The 24,560-nt window shown below is 35.9% G+C and overlaps 1 protein-coding gene across 2 annotated transcripts in view; it reads right to left on the bottom strand.

Moving 5' to 3' along the window:
- Positions 1–24,560, bottom strand: part of LOC121731107 (chitin synthase chs-2) — a 33,716-nt gene continuing 9,156 nt past the window's right edge. Inside the window, exons 2-23 of one of the 2 annotated variants that reach the window (XM_042120460.1) lie at positions 19,849–19,952; positions 9,851–10,095; positions 9,594–9,760; positions 8,838–9,165; positions 8,513–8,712; positions 7,940–8,258; positions 7,574–7,794; positions 7,148–7,415; positions 6,657–6,919; positions 6,168–6,373; positions 5,627–5,832; positions 5,002–5,228; positions 4,746–4,913; positions 4,357–4,662; positions 4,045–4,286; positions 3,807–3,960; positions 3,555–3,707; positions 3,161–3,337; positions 1,947–2,114; positions 1,502–1,745; positions 842–987; positions 1–451 (exon numbers count right to left, since the gene is read on the bottom strand). In XM_042120460.1, coding sequence (XP_041976394.1) covers positions 260–451; positions 842–987; positions 1,502–1,745; positions 1,947–2,114; positions 3,161–3,337; positions 3,555–3,707; positions 3,807–3,960; positions 4,045–4,286; positions 4,357–4,662; positions 4,746–4,913; positions 5,002–5,228; positions 5,627–5,832; positions 6,168–6,373; positions 6,657–6,919; positions 7,148–7,415; positions 7,574–7,794; positions 7,940–8,258; positions 8,513–8,712; positions 8,838–9,165; positions 9,594–9,760; positions 9,851–10,095; positions 19,849–19,937 — 4,689 coding nt within the window. In that variant the 5' untranslated portion in view covers positions 19,938–19,952 and the 3' untranslated portion in view covers positions 1–259. Of the gene's footprint in view, positions 452–841; positions 988–1,501; positions 1,746–1,946; positions 2,115–2,818; positions 2,996–3,160; positions 3,338–3,554; positions 3,708–3,806; positions 3,961–4,044; positions 4,287–4,356; positions 4,663–4,745; positions 4,914–5,001; positions 5,229–5,626; positions 5,833–6,162; positions 6,374–6,656; positions 6,920–7,147; positions 7,416–7,573; positions 7,795–7,939; positions 8,259–8,512; positions 8,713–8,837; positions 9,166–9,593; positions 9,761–9,850; positions 10,096–19,848; positions 19,953–24,560 lie in introns of both variants that reach the window. The other variant, XM_042120453.1, reaches the window with a different exon arrangement.

The raw sequence follows: 24,560 nt of genomic DNA on the forward strand, positions 1-24,560 counted from the left end.
ATCTTAAAATTAAAAAGTAAGTCATTATTAATGGCAGTGTAAATTCGTATTCAAAATAAATAAATACACAGAAAAGCTTATGCTTATGAATACTTGTAGCTTCTCAAGAAAGTTAAAAATATCACAAGTACATACCTAATTCTTTAGGAAATTGTCAAGGTAAATTTTACAATATTAACTAAGTACCTACTTATCAAAATGAGTATCTACAGTTGCTTATAACTAGCTGTCTCATAATTTTGGCAACAATCATGTTTCATTAGAATCTCTGGAATGAGACTTGGTTTGTTCGTGGTTGTAATCTCATAGAGTTGCTGTCGTCTTCGTCCCCTAGTGAGGCTTCATATGCCCTGTTGACCATTCCCCCGTTGGGCTCAGCGAACACATCTTTGACTGAAATGTTGGCGGTAGAAGTGCGGTGCCTCGGAACTACGCCGTGATTGTTATTTAACTGAAATGAGATGGTTTAATTAATTTGATTTTAACAAACATGCCATTAGGACAACATATTAACTATCTTATTCAACCCTCTTAGGCTGCGTTTCCACCGGAGCTGAGCTAAGCTGCGTTGCGAGGAATGTGTTTTTGAGAACCAATAGAAACACTTCATTTGCCTGACAATGCTCAGCGCAACGATTCTATTGGTTCTTGTAAAACACATTCCTCGCAACACAGCATAGCTCAGCTCCGGTGGAAACGGAGCCTAATAAAGGTATTTACGGTGCGTTAACTATACAACACCACTGACAGCTACAAGACAAAGACAATTTGATAGACCAGCTTGTATTCGCTTTTTAAATATTTTTATTAGCATGTGTATAAAAAGTTTTAAAGTTATTACCATTCCCGTAACGCCATATTCATTGTTAGCACCGAGTGTCTGCATCTGCGATTTCCTTCGTTCAGCCATCACGGAATTCCTCCTGGTCTCCAAAGCTTTCAGGGTCTCTCTTCTCAAAGTCATCTTCCGATTCAGAACTGGAGTTCCTGGAAATTGATGTCTCTGAATCATCTGAATCATGTTCCTGGTGTGAGTTTTGAGTAACAAATAGCCTGGCAAAATCTAATATCATAAATACGAAAGTGTCTGTCTGTTGTATATATCTGTACTCTAAACCCCTCAACTGAATTTGATGTACCATCGAGGAAATTGATTCCTAGGCAGTTGACAGACCTACGTCGTTTGGTCGGCTTATGTCAATTCAATGTTAGCTGTGATCGGTCGGACGAATTTGACTTAACGCTGGACGCGTTTAGGTTAGGCAATTACTTAGGTCCGCCATCTGCATAGGAATCAACTTCTCTGATATACGATGTATGGAGTATATATGATGTATGGAGATATGGGATGTATGATGTATGGAGATATGTTTTGTCTTGAATGTGGTTTCTACGTGCTAAATGAGTTTCGGTGCAATAAAGCGCGCAATATCTGGTAAAGCAAAAGTTAGTAAATAAGAAATAATCTCCTTCAAAAGAATTCTCACAGTTTTTTATTTACCTGGGCCATCGTTGGCATTCATATTGAAGAAACGTTTCTTGAATGCCACGTCAAGAGTTCCGATATTCCTCTTCTTTTGCCTGGCCTTCTCCAGGTTATGTATAGTTTTCCTGCGCCCTACATTTTGTGGACCAGATCCTGAATCGTTATCATAATCGTCATCCAACCCATTCAGTTTTTGCAGATCCTTTACTATTGCTATTGCATTCTTATCGAGTAGAGCATCTTGAGATAAGTCATCGGACTGAAACAGAACATAGTATATAAAGACAGTGTATAAAAATATTTATATACAAATCCATTTAATCGACTTTTATAAAAATCACAGAGCGCACACAGAATATATTTCTTGCGCGTTTCCCGTACACGAGTGAAAAAACAGCAGTGATAGGTTAATGTACGAAAATAAGTACTCTTTGCCCGGGCTTTATTAAAAAAATCATACCTTCTTGGGACAGAACCAGTTCAGTTCTGTTGATGCTAATATGTGCGAAAGGGTTCCAAATCTATGGAACATCATCGCAGTGAACTGGATTACCAGAATCAAGGCGAAGAAGAATACAAAAACTAAACCGATAGGTTCCAATTGTAGATATTCTTTCGATACAAGGACCTAAAACACAAAACACTATTACTGATTGTCGGCCGAAAGGAGAGAACCATCCCCCTTTACGTAAGCCAATAAACAAATTAAAAATGTATATCACATTGAAACTGATTAAGTATATTATTTAATATAAAATATAAGCAAAATAAAAAAATACAGCAAACATAAACAAAAAGCGCTTGTGATATCAATGAACAAAAGTACTTAAATCATTTAATTAAACCTAATTAGCTTAATATGATTATGAAGAAAATAAGTCTAGTTAAGTGAAGAAAAGTTTTATCCCAAAAATTTTTGGTGAACGTAACTTAAATATTTTACGCGTAAAACATTTGTGTTGCATTTCTTATCTTAAGTCTTAAACATAGGAAGAATGCCAGTGTCTGTTAAACCGATAGAAGAAATTTAATAGAAGAAACTCCACCACCTCGTAAAATAAACTCAGGAATTCGGGGGTGCATTATTATAGGTGTATATTATAAAGTGCCCATTCAACACATTAAATATTAATTGACCACATAACGTCACAGGGTGTAGGAACTCCTCGAGGTTGGGTATTAATTCAGGTGATGTAATTAAGTGACAACCAAGTTAAGTCCTCGGTGTGAAGGTCTGGGACATCCATGCTGGTGTGCCCTCCCAAGAGAGACCGGTTAGAAGAAGGTCGTTAAGTTTGTGAAGTAACACACTTAATTTGTAATGGCTTATACCTCGCCTGTCTCCTCGACGTACGTAATGTTCGTCTTTACCCCCAAAGGCCAAATCACGTGGAGTTGATCTTTGTTGAGTTGCAATAAAAACACTATCAATATAAATAAAGCATTGAACATAACAAATGCAAAAACTGACTTATTGCGAAGCTCTAACAAATCACTTGCAATTCGAGCCTGTAAAATTACACAAAAGAAAGCATTAATAGTATCGACGTTCAACAGTGACCAAGATTTTGACTCGCTATGGACCTATGTAAGTAACGAGGTTGTGTTGCAAGAGTCGTGATCCCAGGTCATCATTGAAAGCCAATACTGGTACACAGTATTTTCCCACATTACCTCTTGCGAAACCTCGTCATAAGTTATGTTAGTTTTTACTCCGAAAGGCCACTTAATGTGAAGGTTGTCTTTATTTAATTGTAGCAAAAACACAATAAGGACAAAAAGTGCATTGATCATAAAGAATGAAAAAACGGAAGAATCTCTCAGTTCTTTCAAATCCCTGGAAATACGTGCCTAAAATTTGCGAACATTAAAACATTAATTACATTTTAGGATATTCAAATGGTATATTGGGAGAAACCTGTAAGGCAAAGGGCATTAGATAAAGAATCCAAAGGGTGGATCCTAGTGAAAATTTAAAAATGTAGCTATTAAAATGAACTAAATTCAGATAAGTATTTAGTTGTTTTAAGCCAATTATTTTAGCAATATGCCTGCCGTTTTATATTACCTGTTCTTCCTTGTTTGCGTCGATAGGATATAAATATTTATCGATTAAATCTTTCCAGAATGATAATTCCGCTGGGGTTAAAAAGTCAACTTCTCCCTTCTTTAAATCGGGGTCCTCTATCCAGTAAGGGTTAATAAGATCGTCTCTTTTTTCCTGCAACAGTGCAAAAAAATAAAATAAGTCAAATAATATTACTGTATTTAGCACACGAAGTTCAAACTAAATGCTTAAATGTTTTGATTCTTAGCTCACTCTAGGTGATGTAGATAGAGTATCAGTCTCAGATTCAGAATCATGATCGTCCTCTTCACCCTCCGCTACGGTATTCAGAGCATCTCCATTGGTACTTCCTCTTAATCCCAATGATAATTTTCTTCCTCGTGTTTGAGCATGTGGATCGACGATCCTAGAAAATATAATTAAATGTTAATTTTAATTTTTTTTTTTATTAATATCTAGATTTTGAACATAAGAATGAGCATGTTCATACTTTTCCATGTTATCAATTTTCTTCTCCAATTTATTCAATGTTGTCGCGATGTGTAAAAGTTGTACTTTTTCTTCGTTTCCTTTAGGATGTGTGCATAATAAACACTTGAACAAGCCAGCAAAAGAAAACTCGATTGATCCTTCTTCTTCATTACTATTTACTCCTTGTAGGAAACCTAACAAGGAACTCTGCTTCGCCTTTTTCTTTGCCTCCTCTGCGTCCTTTTTCTCTTGTTCAATTTCCTGCAAGATAAATTGTTTGATAAAGTTTCTCTCTTCTTTTAGACACGGATATTGTTTAAAAAATTCTCACCTTTTTCGTTTTCTTAGTTTGCACTTCTCTCGTACCCCAAGATACGACGTTCAAGTTGATGATAGAATACAAAATCAACAGCAAGTACATAGATGGGATCGACAGCAGATAAATAATACCCGGTACTATACACCAAAACTCTTGCGGATGGAGACATGCTGCTATAAAGAAGGAGCCTGATAGTGATATCAAGAATATAGCAGACGGTGAACCTATACCGTCCTCGCCCAATTGGAGGGCAGTACCGACGATTACAGCCATCATTATCATAGCGTACGCCGTTGATAATATTTGTGCCACCAATAACTGAAAACATATTAAAGTCAAGAAGTAGGAGATGGTTGTAAAACAAGAAATTGTTAATTAGTTTGTATTTGGACAAACATTACCTGATATTCTGATTTCATCGTAAAACAAACGAACATAAACAGCGCGATAGGGTACAAGTTGTATTCGAAAGAGGTCCAATTGTCGATTCTGAAGGCGGCCACGAAAGCACCCACCAACATAAGGAATATAGTACCAGGTCCCAAGATAGTACCTCCCATCAACATCATCTGAAAAAGCAAAGTGTGTTAGATTATATCATTACAACAAATAATTAATGTTTGATAGAAAAAAATCTCTAGTACTTAATAGCTTCACCTGATAAGCGATGTAAGGCGAGGAGATATTATCGTTGATTTTGATGGTGTGTTTGTAATCAGCGAGCAAGTCCATAATGTTAGCGATGGTAGAGGGTACCCAACGACGACGTTGATTGTAAAACTCGTTGAAACCTTCGGGGCAATGGGTGTAGGCATCGGAGGCAGCTGAATATTCTACTCGGTAACCACGCTGCAGTAGCAAAGTACAAAGCCATCGATCTTCACCTGCAAGGGTAACATAAATCGTGTCATATTGCGTACTTATTACAGTATTTTTGAAGCCACTTTTTGCGCATATAATTATGAGTTGCGTTATAATTTGCATACATGAGCATGCAACTGATTTGTGTAAAAACGTCGGAACTTACACAAGACATTAATTAAAACGGTAATGCGCGAGTAAAAGTCCGTTCACCATTACTGCAGTATATAATTTTGAATAATATTTAGGCCGAAAGCTGAAGCTTTTAGAAAAAACTCGTCTAATATTAAGCCACCTTATTATCTACCTCTTTCCACAATAAGCTACTTGACTTATATTGAATTTCATTGACATATATTTGCGTATTTAGAGTATATTTTTTTAATCAGTTTGATTGAAATTTGAAAAATATATTCCATACCTTGATCGTACTGTACATAATGCCTAGCTTCGTCTGATCGTAGAGTATATTTCTTCATAACGTTGTCGTCCATCAAAGCCTTTCCTCTAAAGAGAGAGAAGCATCCAGGACTACAAAGTACGCAGCCAATCATGTGTTCGGTAGCCTTTTGCAGCCAATGACCAATAGCGTATTCGAACATTTGATACCACACCATGGGCCCTGAAATGCGCAATAATTTAATATTTAATTATTATTTTATTAATGGCTGTGGGTAGTGGCATGCCAAATAATATAACATCATACAGTCTGTGAAGAAAGAATAGACGCAGTACAAAATTTTCCAAACGTAATCACGCTCAAAAGGTGGTGTCTTCTCTTTGTATGTCCACAAAAAAACGCTTAAACACTTTAAATATTATCACCTTGCACATTTTTATCTCGATTTAATAAGGTTTTCATATTTTATGTGATTTCAAAATTGTGTACAGCGTCTACTTTTTTTTGCCAAGCTATACCTACATACTTTCTAAAGTTTGTGTAGTTCCTAACATTACCTGTGCCAACGGGGTGAATACGTCCACAAGCGGCACCTAAGTTCTTGTTTTTCTTCATCAAGTCAATAAGCAGTCTGACAGCGTGCGGTTGGAAATCAATGTCTCCGTCGAGGGTTAGTAGGAACGTGTTTTCAGCCATCACCTCCTTTCGGTCCACTGATATCGGTAGCTCCATGAGACGGTGACCCAGAAGGTAGTACATGTACATCACCTAGAAAATAACCACCAGTGTAAGTATATTGTAACGCTTCTCCATAGAGAAAGGGTAAGAATCTACTCTTGGTGCACTTTTTTTGACGGAGTTACTCTTCCTTAGTTTTTATTATTCGTAGGTAAGAATAAAGGTCATAAAACTTATAAGTATGAAAAGGCCGATTTTTTCATACTTATAAGTTTTATGACCTAGTGCTTGACAGACCATAAGCAGTGCATGAAAAATGTGACTCGTCCCGCTGCGGCATGCCTACAAGGGCATAAAATGTTTACATCAATACCTGAGACCATCGTTTTCTGTGACGAATCTTTGCCTTATCCTTCAAGTGACAGATCATTTTAGTTTTTCCTGGCAGCACCCATGTCAATCTTCCTCCGTATGGTGCTGGGAATTTCTTCGGTGGCCTCACACGAATGATGGTCTGATGGACCTCGGAAGCGGCCTCGTCGATAGTATCCACAAGAAGTTTCACGAAGCGGTTCACCTGAGAATCGTCGTCGCTGTGGTCGGATATTTCAAAAGCGTCGTCCAAGAATATGTGCGCTGAAAATTATTAATACAATTAACGTTAGAATTATCTGACAATACTAGGACAATAAATTACAATTGTCATTTGCTGTGCTTATTTTTCTTCGCCACGTCTCGTGCAAGTTTAGTACAACAAAAAAATCCGATGCAGATATCGAATTTTGTAAAAATGTTCGTTAATATTTTGGACGCACAAGAAAAAGGGTTACTTTCTAACGTATATTTTAATACAAATATTCTTACTTTCGAATTCGTAGTAATCAGGATCAACAACCCGTAAATACTTTTGAGCCACTCGCCGTGCGCACTGATCTTCGTCCAGGCGTAAAATAGATTTCAAGAACTCCATCATCTCGTCTTTAGTCTCGTGCCACATAGTAGCGCAAGCGTATATTCTGGTGATCTGATCCGAAGACTTTATAGCTTTGGGAGAAGTACCAGTGTTGTCAGTATGAACAGAGATCGTTTCGTAATACTCATCGCCCTTTTCTTTTTCTATTTCTGCAAGATCCTGAAATTAAAAATGTATGTGGTTAAATTTCACAGATTGAATACTTATTAAATTTTCCGCAGTCTGCATCCATAAGGCAATGAAGGAGTCAATTCCTAAATCGGGAGTCAATATTTGGAAACACAATTATTAGAAGTCTTGTGGTTTGGTTACGTTACCTCAGTTTTGACATCTTTTTGATCGTCTCTCTTGCGGTTAAGTGCCATGCTTTGATCAATCAGAAGTCCGTTGTACATGGGTAAAATGAATAATTTTTCGGTGGAAGCCAAACGTTCGGCCTTGGGAATCCATATGTGGATGGTAATCCATGTTTGCGAAAGTAGCCAAAGCAACCAGATCCATGCCATTTGACGGGTTATAAAGTCGCTTAACGTGAACACTGAAAAAGTATAAGTAGTAATACAATTATTATTCAATAATTAAATTGTGTTTTTTTAAATTAAAACATGTATTTCGGAATTTGTGTCCTTGAGATATCTGATTTATGTAATTAAATGTAATAAAATAAATAGTAGATACTCTACCTGAAGGACTTTCAAAGAATAAGTAATCCGGAATGGTTCCATGGAATATACAAGTGTCGCCATTTCTTAATCCACACGCAGCTATCAAAAAGTTAACTACCAAAGGTATTACCAAATTAATGGGGAAAGCGTAACTGAAGCCTTGAATGAGAATTTTGCAAGCGAACTTTCCGAATATGTAACATAAGTAAGCTGCAAAAACTTGGATTAGTAACACGTAAGTTGCCGATTTGTATACTGATGCTACTTCAACAGAGTCTCCGGTCAAAGTTGCATTGGCGAGGTCAGGAATTAGAGTTCCACCGAGTTGAATTTGGACCTGGAAATTGAGAAAAAAAATTGTAGACATTCTAAATTATGTAATAAAACGGAATTCAAACTATACATAGTATGGCAAAGTGCGCCACCCCGGCAAGTGCGCCATAACATGGCCATAGCCCATAACGCCTTAAGCTCCAAGCGGCCACCGGCGACCGCGATAACAATTGAATAGCATTGTGTCTGGTTTTCCCACGATCGAGGTAATAATATAGCTATAATTATTTAAATAAAAATTAACGAATTGTAACTTACTTCTTCAACGACAATGTTATGGGGTCCGAAACCAGGATTGAACAGTTGGAAAAACATGGCTGGATCATCACCATCCACCCAAATACTAAACAAAATACAGACTAGAAACAAGATGATTTTCCACACTGACATAACTCTATAGATGTTGTAACGGCAGACATTTAGTTCTTCTTTCAGCCGAGCCAATGATTTGATTAAACCTGGAAAAAGAACAAACATTGGGTACTTAAACAATCTCACGAAATAAACATAAAAAGTATATATTTTATCGAAAGATTCCGTTGCAAATACGTATATCTAAAGAAAAACAAAACACGCAGCTTACCAATAGGACTCCGACGCGTCACATAATTTTCCCACCATCCTATGGAGATGCATAAAGAGGAAATGGGTATTAGCCATAAAACAGGCTTATTCTCCGAAAGAGGCCACACTATAAATCCGGTGACTTGAGCGACAATGGCAACCATGTCCACGATAACTTTGATAAACCTTTTTGAGTCGCGAGAGTTTCGCGACAGCAGGCCTAATATAGCCGGCACAATGCAGAGACAGTTCGTTATCATCGCACCTTTGACCACGTCCAGTTCGGGAAGGACTTTGAAGAATAATAGTGCAAGTCCTATAGTGTGTAATGATTCTGATATAAAAACCTGAAACAAAATTTAATTCTTAAGTATGACATGTTACTAATCAAGAACTGTGGAAATTAAATCTTTGTCCAGCAGTGGGACACTGTGGCTATGAATAATAATAATATGTATAGGTCCACCTTAAAATATGTATTAACTTGTATGGAATTAAATAAATCTTTATTATTATTATAGGTCTACCAGAATCTGATGGCTGATGGCAGATTTACAAAAAATATCCTTGATCATTGGATATTTTTTTTATATTTGCATGTTTCACACACAGAATAAGCCGCTATAAGGAATAAAGGATCAAAATGTTTTATTCCGATTACCCCGGTATGCTAGAGGCAATTTATTTTCTCACTTTTTGCCATCAGATTCTGGTAGACCTATATTTGCTTTATTAAAAAAAATGTGTACTTAATGACAAAAATAACATAACTTACCACTACAAATTGAACCATAGACGGCCTTTTAGACGATTTGAAGAAACATATTCGCACGGATCGGATCAAAGTTCCCATTTCGGGGATCGCAAATGCAGCTAAAAGAACCCACATCCACGCTACCCGCTCTTCGTCTGGCAGTGTTACTACAAATTGTTTATCTCTACCTGGAAAGAGAAAAATATAATTTTAATCATTTTACTTGCTTTACCTTGACTTGATTTTGACAATGCGTATGAGCAAATATTTAGGCTTACCTAAATTCCTATTACAATATGCTAGCCTTTTGTCTTTTTTGAGCTGTGACGTCATAAAGAGTACTGCACCCTTGGCTATGACTCCAGATGCGAGTACTACAATGAAGGTAACTGCGTACGCCAGTACTTTAAATAATCTAACCGTAAATTCTAAACATTTCTGCGTTTCCATGGACCCACTGTCCTGCTTCGGTGGAAATTCTCTGAACACGTCCCATCCTTTCGTTTCTTGTACTGTTCTTTGACTGAAAAAAAGGAAAATAATATTAAATTTCATATAAGTATACCTAATAAGTAATAATATTATAATACGATTTTATAATGTTATTGCAATATATTTGATGTTTAAGGGTTATTTAATATTTTAAAAACCCTTTTCAGTGCTCGTATTCTAAATATGACAAAATTAAAAAAGAAATACTATTTAACGACTTCTAATGGATAACATTAAAGCCCTTGACTAAACTAACTTTTATTACCTACCATAACGCTATAGTTCGTACATAAAAATGTGACAAAATAGTAAAGTGAATAGTTAATAGTAAATAATAGTTTAGTAGTAAATAGTAAGTAATAGTTTCATATACGATGTGCAGTGCGCTAATTGTCGTCATTGTGAAGCCAAGAAAAACAACTTTCACACGCGACTGACGAGAAATCTTTAGCATTTACCACACACGGTAATGATTTCTTCCGATTCCTGTGTCCTCTATTGTTATTTTTTTTTTTATGAAAAAAGGGGGGCAAACGAGCAAACGGGTCACCTGATGGAAAGCAACTTCCGTCGCCCATGGACACTAGCAGCATCAAAAGAGCTGCAGGTGCGTTGCCGGCCTTTTGAGAGGGAATAGGGAAGAGTAGGGAAGGGAACAGGGGAGGGTAGGGGATTGGGCCTCCGGTAAACTCACTCACTCGGCGAAACACAGCGCAAGCGCTGTTTCACGCCGTTTTTCTGTGAGAACGTGGTATTTCTCCGGTCGAGCCGGCCCATTCGTGCCGAAGCGTGGCTCTCCCACATATAAACGTGTTATTATTATTATCGGCCGATACATACGTGTTTTCTTGTATTTTTTTCCAAACCAGTTAAGGCCTCAAATTCTTATTTCGGTCAATAAAGTAGAGCAGTAACATAATTTTAAGAATGTGTTTATTTCGAGATAACGACGAGTCTTAAAAAAAACTAACAATGCTCTTTCCTCAATGTTTTAAAGTATAACAAGTAGTTTTGTATGAAATTAAGTTCGCAATTGTCTTCATAATGGTTTCGTCATAACATTCTTGCTTCATTGATATTGTGACAGAGTTTTACGTAAGGCGAGCACGGTCCACTCGCTGATCTAATACGAATATAACGAGTGCACCAACCTATCCATCACCTATCTATCATGCCAATTCCAACTTATCTATATATTATGCCATATTGTTATTATTTTTATTTATATATACTTGCTGTCCCGGTGAACTTCGTGTCTCTTTAAAACCTTCCCTGGACTTCTACGAATATTTTAAGACTAAAATTAGCCCAATCCGTTTAGCCGTTTTCGAGTTTTAGCGTTACTAACATAATTGAAAATCCATTTTTATATATATAGATATGTTTTTTACAATACATGTATGTTTGTATGTTTTGACTTTAGTCATCCGTAGAAGCTCTAGAGGGTTTTAAAAGTTAATGATACACAGTACAAGCTTCTTACAGAACAACAAGAACAAACACTAAGTAAAACATTAATTTTGAAATATAACATAATATTATATTAGCATAGACTGTGAATTAGTCTATACTCTAAGTTAACACTAATTCCCACAGTTTAACATAAAATAGCAGATTAACTTCTGAACTTGAAGATACATGTCTTAAATAAATATTTATATTATTGTTATAATAAGTGTTGGTTTATTTGTAAAGTTTTTATATTACATACACGAGATGTCGTAAATGATAGCACGTATCTTGAGAATGAGGTACTACAATGTTTTATAAGTTTTAAGTAATAAATGTAGAAGGCTTTTTCAGTTTAGTTTTCAGAAAGGTGTGTTCCGTTTGTAATTTATTTTCAGCCTAAATATCGTGGTCTAGCACTATTATTTTACTTCATTGAGAACACTTTGCTTGTTATACCTTGTGGCTTGTAGGTATAAAAACTGCTTAGTATCTAAAACTCTACATTTATCACTAGTTTTTGTGGAACTATACTTTGACCTGTTAAAGGCAAATCATTGATGGTGATGATGATATTGACTCACTAGCTTTCTATATTATATTTATTAGAAAGCGGTATGAAATTATGAATTAAAGGTCACAACGTATGAGTGGCCCGTATTGTGACGGTCAGCGTCGACTGTGTCATCATAATATAATATCATTTACGATTATTTGATCAATTTTTGTAAAAAACTTTCTGAATAAAAATATATATCATAGTGATAATAACGTCTAATATGTTATTCTTACTATCATTTTAACCGCCTTGAAAGTTTTTAATTAAATAAACACCTGTTTATAACGTTTGATTTGGCAATTGGAAACGTTTAAGCACAAATCTAAATTCATCAAGATCTCTACCAACTTAAATCTACCTGTTGTGAACTAAGCTAACTGCTGTGAAAAAGAAAAACTTACCTGTAAATACTGCAGTAATTACTATAAATTGAATTATTATAATTATTACTGGGCACATAAATAGTTTCTTCTGAATTTCGTTTCGCGTAATACACTTTACAGTCTTCGTCACTCATTTTGGAATTTCACATAGTCTTTCACAGTTTTCTCACATAATTTATTAGCTGATGCGACAGTCAAAAGAAAGTCCACCTTGGCCGAATATTGTCCAATAACTAATTGTCAATAGAATCAAGGACAGCAAACGGTCCGCTATTGCCGATGCTGAAGGCGAAGCGCGTACACACCCATTGTTTGATGATGTGACTTATGGACAAATCTTGCATATTAATATAGCAAATATTTCGATTCAAACAACTTTTACATTTGAAGATCGAATTTCGAAAACATTAAAAATTGATTAATTGAAAGATTTTAATGATTGTCAGAAACTAAACAGTAAGCGTCGAAAAAAACTGAGTACAGAAATAGCGACAGTAATAATTAAAATTAAATTGATCTTATACTTAATCGTTGGCTTTGATGGAATGATAGAGCAGGCTGAAAAGAAGGTACATGTAAAAACCGACAAACTTTTTCACTTATTAACGCACAATTAATAAACACTGATTGCGAAAACTTGAGATAAAACTATAAATACACAAGACGACACAAAATATAATGTTGTCCGACAGATGATAGAAACAGTCTGGTGTGCTTTCTTCGTTCTGCCGCACTGGCCACGTGAAATTATATCGCCACTTTGTTAATTATCAATACAGCAATAGGGCTGTGCTTGCATTTGAAAAGATTTTTTAAAGACTCATTTAAAATTTTTGAATATAAGACACCTGATGATTATTTTTTCGAAACCGGTCGTGTATTTAACAATTTTGTAATAAATATATTCAAATAAATGTTGTTGTTTGATAAGGGGGGGTCCCCAACGTAAAATAGCGGCCAAGTGCGAGTTGGAATCGCCCATGAAGGGTTCCGCAGCAGCAAATAGGCAACGTGTTTAGGAAATCAAAAAAAAATTTTATACATGTACGGCACCGATTTTAATCGGCGAGGTACATATATTATTGTCGAAATTGGACAAGTAAGATTGATAGTAATGGGGGGGGTCCGGACCCCCAGGACACCCCCCTTATATACGCCCATGCAGTTCTCTACTTTATACTTCTAAGAGCGCCTTCACATTACGTCGCAAGCAGTGCGACTGCAGCGCTGCTGCCGCAGTGCTGCGACGTAATGTGAAGGCAGCCTTAAGAACAATTTGGACGTATGTTTTAATACAATGTGCCTAAATACAAAACTTAAAGTATCTTTGTTTTAGGCTAATTAATAATTATGATTGTTAAGTAATTATAATATTTAAAAATAAAGTCGGCAACCCTAATAAGGCGCGTACCTCAGTTCACCTCACATGGAACCGCTATAGAAACGAAAGTAGACTGCCAGAACCAGCATTATAAATAACAAATATCGCACTTGTTTTGGTCAAGTTGCCGTAGAAAGTATTGACACTAGATAAGAACACGCTAATCGTTTTAATTTAGGCGCCAAAATATCTTTAGTCGAATTAATCGTATTTTAGGTCTTAATTTTACGACTATATTAAAATTTTAGTAAAAATAATAAATAATCTTTTAAATTTTCACTGATATTTATAAGAGGTCAATAATGATTTATCAATAATTTCTTAATTTTTCGAATTTGCACAATTTACGTGTAACAAGGGCTTAAAATATTATCCATATTATCCCAGTTAAGGTGTAGTGTAGTACAAGGTGTAACAAAACTAAGTTCTAATACTTTAGGGTGTATATGTGTTCATTATTTAGAGTTAGGCTGCTGTTGTAAATTTGATATTAAATAAAAGCCTACATTCAAACAGACGTCACGCTTAATTATAGCATTCCATGTATAATCATTTTATCGAAATTTTCGCCACACTTTTGATAAAGTAATAAGAGCAGAAATATAAAAAAAATAGAGTATTCAGATTTCAAATCTCCTTCATTTTGATTTTAAACTGTTGGCATCACGTAGCTCTGACCCAGATAAAATCCACAAAAGAAAAAATAACTTTTATTCTTTTTATTAAAAGCCGTGCCAATGCAACAAGAGACGTAGAAACGGTCTTGACCTTCCTAAAATCACGATTTTACTGGCATTTCGCACAGGCGTCCGTGAACGAACGACGAACAAAGGACAGATACTTCTTGCTATAATCAAAATAAATAGTATGCATTTTATCATGTAAAAATGTTTCTAATTAAAAGAAATGACGCTTTGCTTTGTTCTGCAGACCTTTTTTTTTTTTGTTGAGGAGGAAACACGTTTACGTATCCCCTACCCCCTCGGGGGAAGAGGCGGGGGTATGTGGGACTCCCTCTCGAGGTTTACCCACTAAAACCCGGTCCTTCCAGCACCATTCCAGTTGGACATGGGAACTCTACAAACTCCGCGTCCTCACTGTGCTAGCCGCGTCCGTCTACAGACCTACGAGGATATTGTAGCATTTGGATGACATTTACAAGAGGGCATCTATATATTAATTTTATACGTGATCAAAAACTTTGTACCCCTTTTGACCAAAAATTGGGTTTTTTTTATAAAATAAAGGTATTAGTCTGTAGTCCTAATGTCGTTGAAACGGTCGAATTTCGACCATTGGGCGATCTCTAGTTGCAATAAAACAGTTATCTCTCAAGTGACACTTTCTGTCGCACTCAGAGTGTAACATTAATTACTTAAATGTAATTAATTCAAAATTTTGACATAAGCCCCATACATTATCTGTCAAACTCTTCATTAAATTGAAGGTTAATCGTAATTTAAGGTCTCTGAGTACGGCGGTTTACGACATTAGTATTTAGTTCTTATTTTGGCTACGCAAAGGAACATCCTTGTAGAATTATAAAATGATTAGGTTCACATGCACCGCTCTGGTTTAAACTTAACACTTGGTTAGATAATAAATATATCTACTTCAAAATTGAGTTCCAAAATTCCACCGCAACATACATACATACATACAGAGCAAGTTAAATAAAAGCTTTTAATGTTAGCATCATTTTAATGTAGTTGTAATACTTTTAATACTTTGAATTTAAAATCAATTTAATTTTTTACTCTCTAACACGGTTTGATAGGCATTATTTTAAAAATAATTGAAAATTCAAAATAGATTCGTTTTGTATGCAAAACACCACCCCGGGCGGCGGGCGGCGGGCACGACATTCCGGCCGTCGACCACTGCCCACCTGATTGGAACTCTACATTAATTCATTAGAAACACTGTTTTATTGTTTTTTTTTTATTATTATTTATAGCTATATTAAACTTTAATTACATTACTAAACTATGCATAAATGTTAACAACCATAGGTTTTGTAAATTGTTTTCACTTACCTCTTATTATAGGTAGGTATTGAAGAATATTTACATATCTTCAGATTTGAGGATATAATTTTTTTTATATAAAGTGCAAGTTACGCTGAAATTTATTATTGCGGTATTATCACATTAAATTCAGTTGACTTCGACATCTTCCTTTCTGTCCTTCGTTCCCTCAATATATCATCCGCAGTGATAGACTGGTTCGACTCCTATCTTCGGGGGCGCTCGCAGCGGGTCCGCTATGGTGAGGCTACCTCTGACTGGTGTGATCTCGATGTGGGGGTTCCACAGGGTGGTGTTCTTTCTCCTCTCCTTTTTTCAATTTTTATAAACACTAACCTTAATAATTTTGTCATGTAACTTTCATCTCTACGCAGACGACTTGCAAATATATCGTCGTTCTCATGTTGATGATATTGGTACAGCGGTCAAGGACATCAATGCAGACCTACAACGAATAGCAGACTGGGCAACATCGTTTGGACTCTTAGTCAATTCGAATAAATCACAGGCAATAATTGTCGGTAGCAGGTACATGACACAAAGGCTAAACGATGTGCCCAGAGTTATATACAATGATACTCCGATTGCTTACACACAATCTGCGAAAAACCTCGGAATAATCATTGATAGCAAACTGTCCTGGCAACCTCAAGTCAATGAGGTAAGTAGAAAAATATTCCACTCGATACACATGCTTAAGCGTCTTCAGAACTTTTTGCCTTTCAAAACTAAAATTTCCCTAGTCCATTCACTCATTTTCCCTATCCTCGATTATGCTGACTCCTGCTACCTAGATGTGACCGAAGAATTGCTGACAAAGTTAGAAAGTTTGCAAAATCTTTGCATTCGTTTTGTCTTTGGTCTTAAAAAGTATGACCATGTCTCTGCTTTTAAGTCACAGCTAAGGTGGCTTCCGATTCGCCTTCGACGAAATATCCATATTCTCTCCCTCCTTTATAATAACCTTTATAACCCTTTGTCCCCCTCTTACCTCGTAGAGCGTTTTAACTTTTCACGATCCTTAGACGTCCCTTGTAGACCTAATGTTAGAACAAACCTTTCCCTCCCCTCCCATCGCTCCAACTTTTTTTCTTACTCCTTTACTGTTCATGCAGTCAGATTGTGGAATTCCCTCCCCCATGCCATCCGTGATAGTTCTACAATCACTGTCTTCAAAAGACGCTTGAAGGAGCACTACCTCAATACTGAATCCAACTATGATTATTAAATATACATATAGTATGTATTTATTTTAGTAAGTATTTATAGTTTATAGTATAGTATGTATTCTAATATTATAGTTTGTTATTATTATTAGTATAATGTATTTTTTTTGTTGAACATAATATGTTACATAATAATAATTTTGTATTACTTATATAGTTATAAGTTATAACTTATATGATTCATTTCTGTTTTTGCACGCCCTCTCTGTTGTGATCAAATTTCTCTTCTTAGGGCTAATAAGCAGTACCTTTTGTGTCGTTTTTCTTCATATGTATAATTTGTTAAATGTTTTTGTGTGCAATAAACTGTTAAATAAAAATAAAAAATCTTTTGTACTGGACGTAATTTCTTCGCTCATATGTAACGTTAGATAAGTAGCGCTATCTTTTAACATCCATCTCACGTTTGACCTTATGGTACGTTACCATTTGAGCTCGAAGAATTAATGAATTCCACGAAATAGGACCTTAAAGCTATGCTAATAAGGATCAAAAAGGATAACGAAGTAAAAATATTGGATTCTATTTCACACTTTGCATGCTACGAAAGTTGACACAAAATACGAGACAAAGTTGTGATTTTCCACCTTTTAGATTTTTGTTAGGTTGGTAATTTTGGTATAGTATCTAGCACCTTCAACATTTCTCTATTTCCGTTATTTAAACGCTATTCAAAAAATATCATAGATATCGAAATCTTTCGCAACTTACATTTTGTTAAAAAATGAGTTGGCATATGACTATTAGAATTGGCATGTAGTTATTCATATCCATTATATAATTGATTACATACAGTGTCCATCAAAGTGATGGATATCTTTATTATTGTCTGATCGTTCCTGCTATGTTTCTTTCATAGAAATTCCGTGAATAGTGGTATTTCTAAAATTACAGTGTTCCGCTTTCAAGTAAAGTAGATGTCACATTTCTTTAATAAGAGCGTAGGTGGCCAATTTTCACTCTCCTCTTTGGTCTCTACAACTGATTGCAAGTCTATAATATATCGAAATCTCTCGGATAACTTAAAATAAACATGGCTGACTAATTTGTCGCGGTGGTGGGGCGCAAAAATGTAGCGCACTCGATTGAAAGTTGTGTCGTCATAGTGGACAGCCTTGGCATTTGAGTGGGTTCCGGGCCGCGCTGACCGGTCGCCGTCGCCGCAGCCAATATGTTTGATATACATTTACCACTTGGGTATATTTTGCCTAGTCCTGAGTTTTCAGCCTTTTTTGCTACACTCGACTATGGTATTGATACATTTCTATAAACCCTACCAGTAACTTTTACTCTCGTGCGTTTTAATATGTGACAAGTTATTCTTATCACTAGTTTCACGAACTTTCTTTGTTGTAGAAAAAAATTACGAGTTTTTAATGAAGTAGCTTTCCCAGCAATAGCTTTCTCCTATAAATTAGGAATTTCGCTACCTTTATAGAGAGGCTTTGTGATCTCCCAGGAACCTAGGGGATCCCAAACCACAGTTTGTAAACCCTGGCCCCTCGTATGGCCGATTTTATTGGCAATTAAAGAATTCGCAAGTCGGTTATAACAGCGCAAATTCTCTATTTGGCGAAAATATTCGACACAATTTTAAACTACATTTTTTGCGTACTATAAATTATACAACTATTTCAGTAATTCTGCTTTTATGGCTGTTTATAAGACGATTTAAATGTTTTAAAAGTTGTACACGATTGAACTCCTAATTCAGCTCCTAACATGATTTTTTAAATAAGACAAGTCATTTTTGCTAAAAAAATCAACCACTATTTGTTAAATTTGAATTTTACCAAAATCCTCATTCATATATAATATATTTTAAGATCTATATCAGTAGCAATCAAAGCAATGCGATAGCCAAAATATCAGCCAAATTCTTAGAACTCCAGTGTTCTCGATTGGTGGGTATAAAACAATATAACGTTTATATTGTTTTATATTTCTGTTATACCTGACTTGTTTATAATCAAAGTTGAAAGGAATAATAAGGAAACATAGTAAAAATTCAAGCAAAGTAGAGAGATCATAAAGTCAAACAAATTAATCATCTCGATTGGCTATACTGCCATTAATTACAGCCTTTTGTCTCTTTACTATAAGAAAGACTAACTTAGTAAGTCTTAGTAACAACGAAACTCAAATAACATTCTTGCTCACAGTAAGTTTATTGTAAGTAGTATCTTGTAATTTTATTAGTCATATCAGTGGATAGTGTCAGTCTAAAAATATCCGTCAATAAAACAAAACATAAAATCCGAGCTAGGCACGTCGTGGGGCCATAAACTCAGGGAACCAGTTGTGTGCCTCTTTAACCTTTTCACGGAACAGATGACCGGACTAGTCATCTGCGCTTTAAAATGTAGCAGACTATGTTTTATTAAAACCTCAATACCTGCACTAAGCTTATAGAATAAAGCAGATTTTTTTTAATAATAGAAGCTATAGTCGAAATGTGTGAGAGCACTGAAAAGACTTTTTCGTTTAACTATTTCTTTTGAGCTAAATGTTTTGTTCCATACATTTTCATCATCTATCGTGCACTAGTGTCATAATATATAAAAAGGTAGGTATGGAAAATACGGTCCACTCAATTACTACATCACAGTAATTACACCTACTCATACACAAGCCTCTATCTGGAATAGCTGCACTCTCTAAAATAGGGTTGCAACTTGCATATCAATTTGATGGCTTTATAACAATTCACGAAATGATTAGAAACTTCAACAGGAGTAACAGTGGGATATGTGACTCACCTGCCGCCATATATGTCGTTGGCGAGCGGCAGCAGCTCGTCGTCGGAGTTGTCGCTCTCCTCCCGCCGGGACTTCCCCCCGGTCGCCATTGTTTAACCCGGAACCTGCAACGTGTCATATTAATTACTGCATTTAAACCTTCTAGAAAATATTCTGTGGTCAAAACTAATTTATTGAAATCCGTTCAGTAGTATTTATGTGAAGATGTAACAAACGACATAGCAGTCAACAAAACAACAAAGTTGCAAATTCACAAACCCAAAAAACAAAGCGTATAAACGCTTTTTTATACGGAACAATTTAAAAATTAAAAATTTTTTATACGGAACCCTATACGTGCAAATCCGACTCGCACTTAATCAGTTTTACTCTAAGATTATTTCAATTTAATTTAAAATGTGGCAGAGCAATTGCAGTATTGCGAGCACTAAATATATTATTATGCGAAACATAATATTCATAACTACCGCGTAGCGCGTTGATGTCTTTTGTAGAGCAGACAAAATCGTAATCATTTTAGTGTAAATTGTAAACTATTGAAATATTTTCAAGTCCATAGTACTATTTTAACTTAACGCTGAGCTTGCCTAAATATTTTTTTTTAAATACAATGATTTTACATTTCCATTTAGTATACCTACAAGATGTAGTTCTTCTTTTTTCAGTTTTATTTAGTATACCTACAAGATGTTGCCAGCAACCTCGTTGCGACGCTGCACAGTACACTGTTATACATTTCTGGCGCTGGAACCCCAAATTTTGCCTACGTAAAATCATATTATGTTGTGGCGGTACCCACAATTCGCCTAACATTTCTGCATCGCGCTATCGAAGTTTCGGAGAACGGCAAGATATATACAACGTCTGAAATGACGTCAGTGGGCTTCGGCCTGACCGAGCATGCTATCTCGCTCGGTCGGAAGATCTTCCTTTTCGGCCGCCACGAACAACGTTAAATTGGTGACCACCGACAAGAACACGCATCCTTCTGGACATCAATCATCATCAACACTCCCCGCCCCTCCGCACCACGTCAGCAGACATCAAGCATAACCGGGTCGCCTCGACCATAAGCCGCGTTGGAGGTCCGCGCCGGTCGAACCCGCGTCTGGCTTGAACGGGGCAGCCATAGGCTACAACGATCGGTCAGCAAGCAGAGCACGGGGTCCCTCTCCTGGTCATTGCACGCGTAGCTTCGGCCCACACCTGACAACACAAGCGCATCAAAGAATACCACAGGTCTTCGGGGGGGAGTGATGTGGCGGTACCCACAATTCGCCTAACATTTCTGCATCGCGCTATCGAAGTTTCGGAGAACGGCAAGATATATACAACGTCTGAAATGACGTCAGTGGGCTTCGGCCTGACCGAGCATGCTATCTCGCTCGGTCGGAAGATCTTCCTTTTCGGCCGCCACGAACAACGTTAAAATGTCTATACTGTAAACCTTTCGTCCTTTTCCGGGAAAGGACATAGAGTAGTTTTAGTACAATTGTATCTCCATGACAAACAAAATGCTTCAAAGTATACGCTTTCGCATTCATAATACATATAATAGACGGAATTAAGGCGAGGATAAACCCCAATTTGTTATTCCGTAACTCCCGGTTTACCTAGTTCCAATATAATAACCAAGTGTTAAAAAATATGAGATATAAAGCACAATATTTAGAATACCTTAAACCATAAACATTTTAATAAAACGTAATACTTTGGCTGTAATTAATTTACAAACTCACGTCCGATAAAAATCTATTTCATCGAAATATAAGTATTAACTAGGATAATTATACATTTTATTTGAATAAATTGTTAGTAAATCTATATTAAAATCTCCTTAACCGAACAATTTTGTTTCTTAATGTTTATTTCCAAAGATATTAAAAAAAAAACATGAAAAATAGAGAAGATCCGCCCGAGTAACTACAGTTTTATGCTAAGCTAAAATGAATCTTATTGCGATGCGTATACGCTTGGTCTTTGGTTGTGTGCAAGGTTATCGTTTTGGATTGAGATTAATCCCCGCCTTAAGCAAACAATATCTACTTGTATCACACGACATAATTACGAATATGTTTACGAAAAATTAATTGAATGGTTTACATTCTCGTCTAACTTGTTAATTCGTACAAAACCGGTCCGCGCAGGAAGAATGACAAACGCTGCCACTAAATATTATATTAGTCACAAGATACAAAGTAATATAAAGATATAATTCTTTTCTATATTTGTGACAAATGATTTTCCACGCATACATTTTTTATCAATATTATAAATGACAAAATTGAAAGATACAAAACGACTAAAAGATCCCTATTGTTTAGGCTTCGATTATGTTTAAGTGCTTTTGATATAAGAAGTTAATAAGTTTTGGGGTAAACAAAAAATGTTATCTCTGCAATGTCATTATTTTTTTGTTAATGTTGCTAAATGTATGCTTTTGGTAATGTTACCAACTAGTTGTTGACCGCTACTTTTTTGATCTTGCGATAATTTACTTTTGATCGCTGTAAATATCCTACGTCTTTACTAGGACTAATAGTAATGCAACTCTGCCTTAAGCGAGGAGTGGAGCACAATGGGGTTTTAGTGGGTAAGCTAGCAGGAGTACCACATACACGGCCGATATCCCCAATTTGCCGGGGATGCGTAAATCATTTCGACATGTCAAAAAAAGGAAGCCTTTAACTGTTTAAGTGTGCAGAGCTAACAGACAAACAGACACACTTTCGCATATAATATATATATATATCATTACTCATTAGATAAACATGTTATTTTTAATAATACGGACAGTAATGTCCCGCTTTAATTTGTTTTACTGCTTACTTTGAAGGAGCTTAACATTTCCATCCCAATCTCAGAAGTCATAAATCAATAGCGTTTTTAACTCACATAAAACGCCCTCATTCCCGCTTAACTGTACTGCAGTTAATATTGCAGTAATGAATCACGTGGGCACAGTCGTAAGCAGAACAGGTATTCCCCATTTCTACCTTATTACTATGGCTATAAAGTCCAAAAAAGTTACAGCGGAGTTCTCGACTGTGCACCACCGCATACCAAGACCGACCTTGCCGGCCGTTCATCTCGCATTTTCCCTCTAAATCTCAATACTGACGGAAAATGAAAGTTACCTACTATCAAACACTTTCATACTCGACTATAAAATGCTCTGTTAAATTAAACTTTTGGAATGTATTATGCTATATATTTTACGTCATAATTTATGTAAATGCACATACTTTTACTAAGCGAGGTGAATGTGTGAACTCCAAAGAAAAAGTGCTCCAATACTGAGATTTAGGATTGTTTGTGGAATGTGAGGCAGAAGAAAATAATTGCATAGGCTCTATCATGATTGTCATTTATTTGTAGTAGTCAAATCATAATAAATGCATTTCTTATTTGCTATTGAATTCAATAAAATTACTACATGCTTCTTCTACAGCTACAAGTTACAACGTAGAAGCTGTACACCTATTCATTCCGTTAAATGAAGGAATTCATATTTTGAATACTTACGAATCAAATGCATGTATTTTCTTTAATCTTTACAATAAATTATTTTGTATAATGATTATACTACGAACATAATTTTAATCTAATGCCTCATGAGCCATGACTATCCAGGATACTTGAGACTTGAAAGAATTCCTTTCGATATCCAATTCCTTTGTTTACATAGTACATTGTATAGATAGACGCCAATATGCAGTCGTACAAATAGTTTGGTGGAGGCGTCGCGGGCGCAGGCTGTTGGCCGCAAGGTCAGCGACATCCGCGCTGACCGCCGCTCTGTGAGGCGTGTGCGTGCGCGCTAACTGCTAGATCGGGCCCTTTGGACCTTACTTTCTGAATGTTATGTTAAATGAAGACATTGATTTCTGAATATTCTTTTTAATCTAAGGATTGCTGAATGTTATGTTCCATCTAAGGACAAGTTTAAACGCATCGAGTCACAAAACTTCATATACGACATGATATTTTTTTCTAATTTTGCTCAGTGTAAGGAGGAGTCCACAAATTACGTCAGGTGTTTAGGGGTGGGGGGGGTCGAGTCAAATGGGGAGAGGGGGGGTCTCGGCAAATCTCACGTAATTTTTTCTCAACAAAATAATACTATGTATTTTGGTCCATTTCATCCAGATTGTACGTATGCTTAAGATTCAATCGTATGCGTAATCGTTATACGATTAAGATCATTCACAAGTTCGTTCGAAAGAAAATCTACTGACTGCCAAACCAAACTTTACGTAAGAAATCCATATTTTGAGAAATCTCACCAGGGAAGTAAAAAAATTATAGTATATTTGCTTATGCTTTAATTTTCCACGCAACGAACTATAATTTAAGTAATATTTGAAAGTCCATAAGAGTTTCAAAAGTTTAGTTTTATAGCGTAGTATGTAGGTAAATCTAATTAATGATGTAAATTAATTTACTGATAAACATAATATCAAATTATAAGTATTAAAATTGTTAAAAATATTTCCAATCTTTTTGCCACGTTATAATATTTTCTGCTTATTATTAACTGATGACTTAATTATTATCGTACAAGAAAGCTCAGCAGATTCGAAAACGAGTTTTGTTTTTTACTAACGAGTAACGTATAACGATGATTTAAAGGCAGGAATTATTCAGATGAAGCAAGTTATATACTTACTTTCAGATTGGAATCACAGAATCCTTGGTTTTGACGTAGATCC

Source organism: Aricia agestis, chromosome 1 (genome assembly GCF_905147365.1).
Source record: "Aricia agestis chromosome 1, ilAriAges1.1, whole genome shotgun sequence".
In the NCBI taxonomy this organism is placed as follows: Eukaryota; Metazoa; Arthropoda; class Insecta; order Lepidoptera; family Lycaenidae; genus Aricia; species Aricia agestis.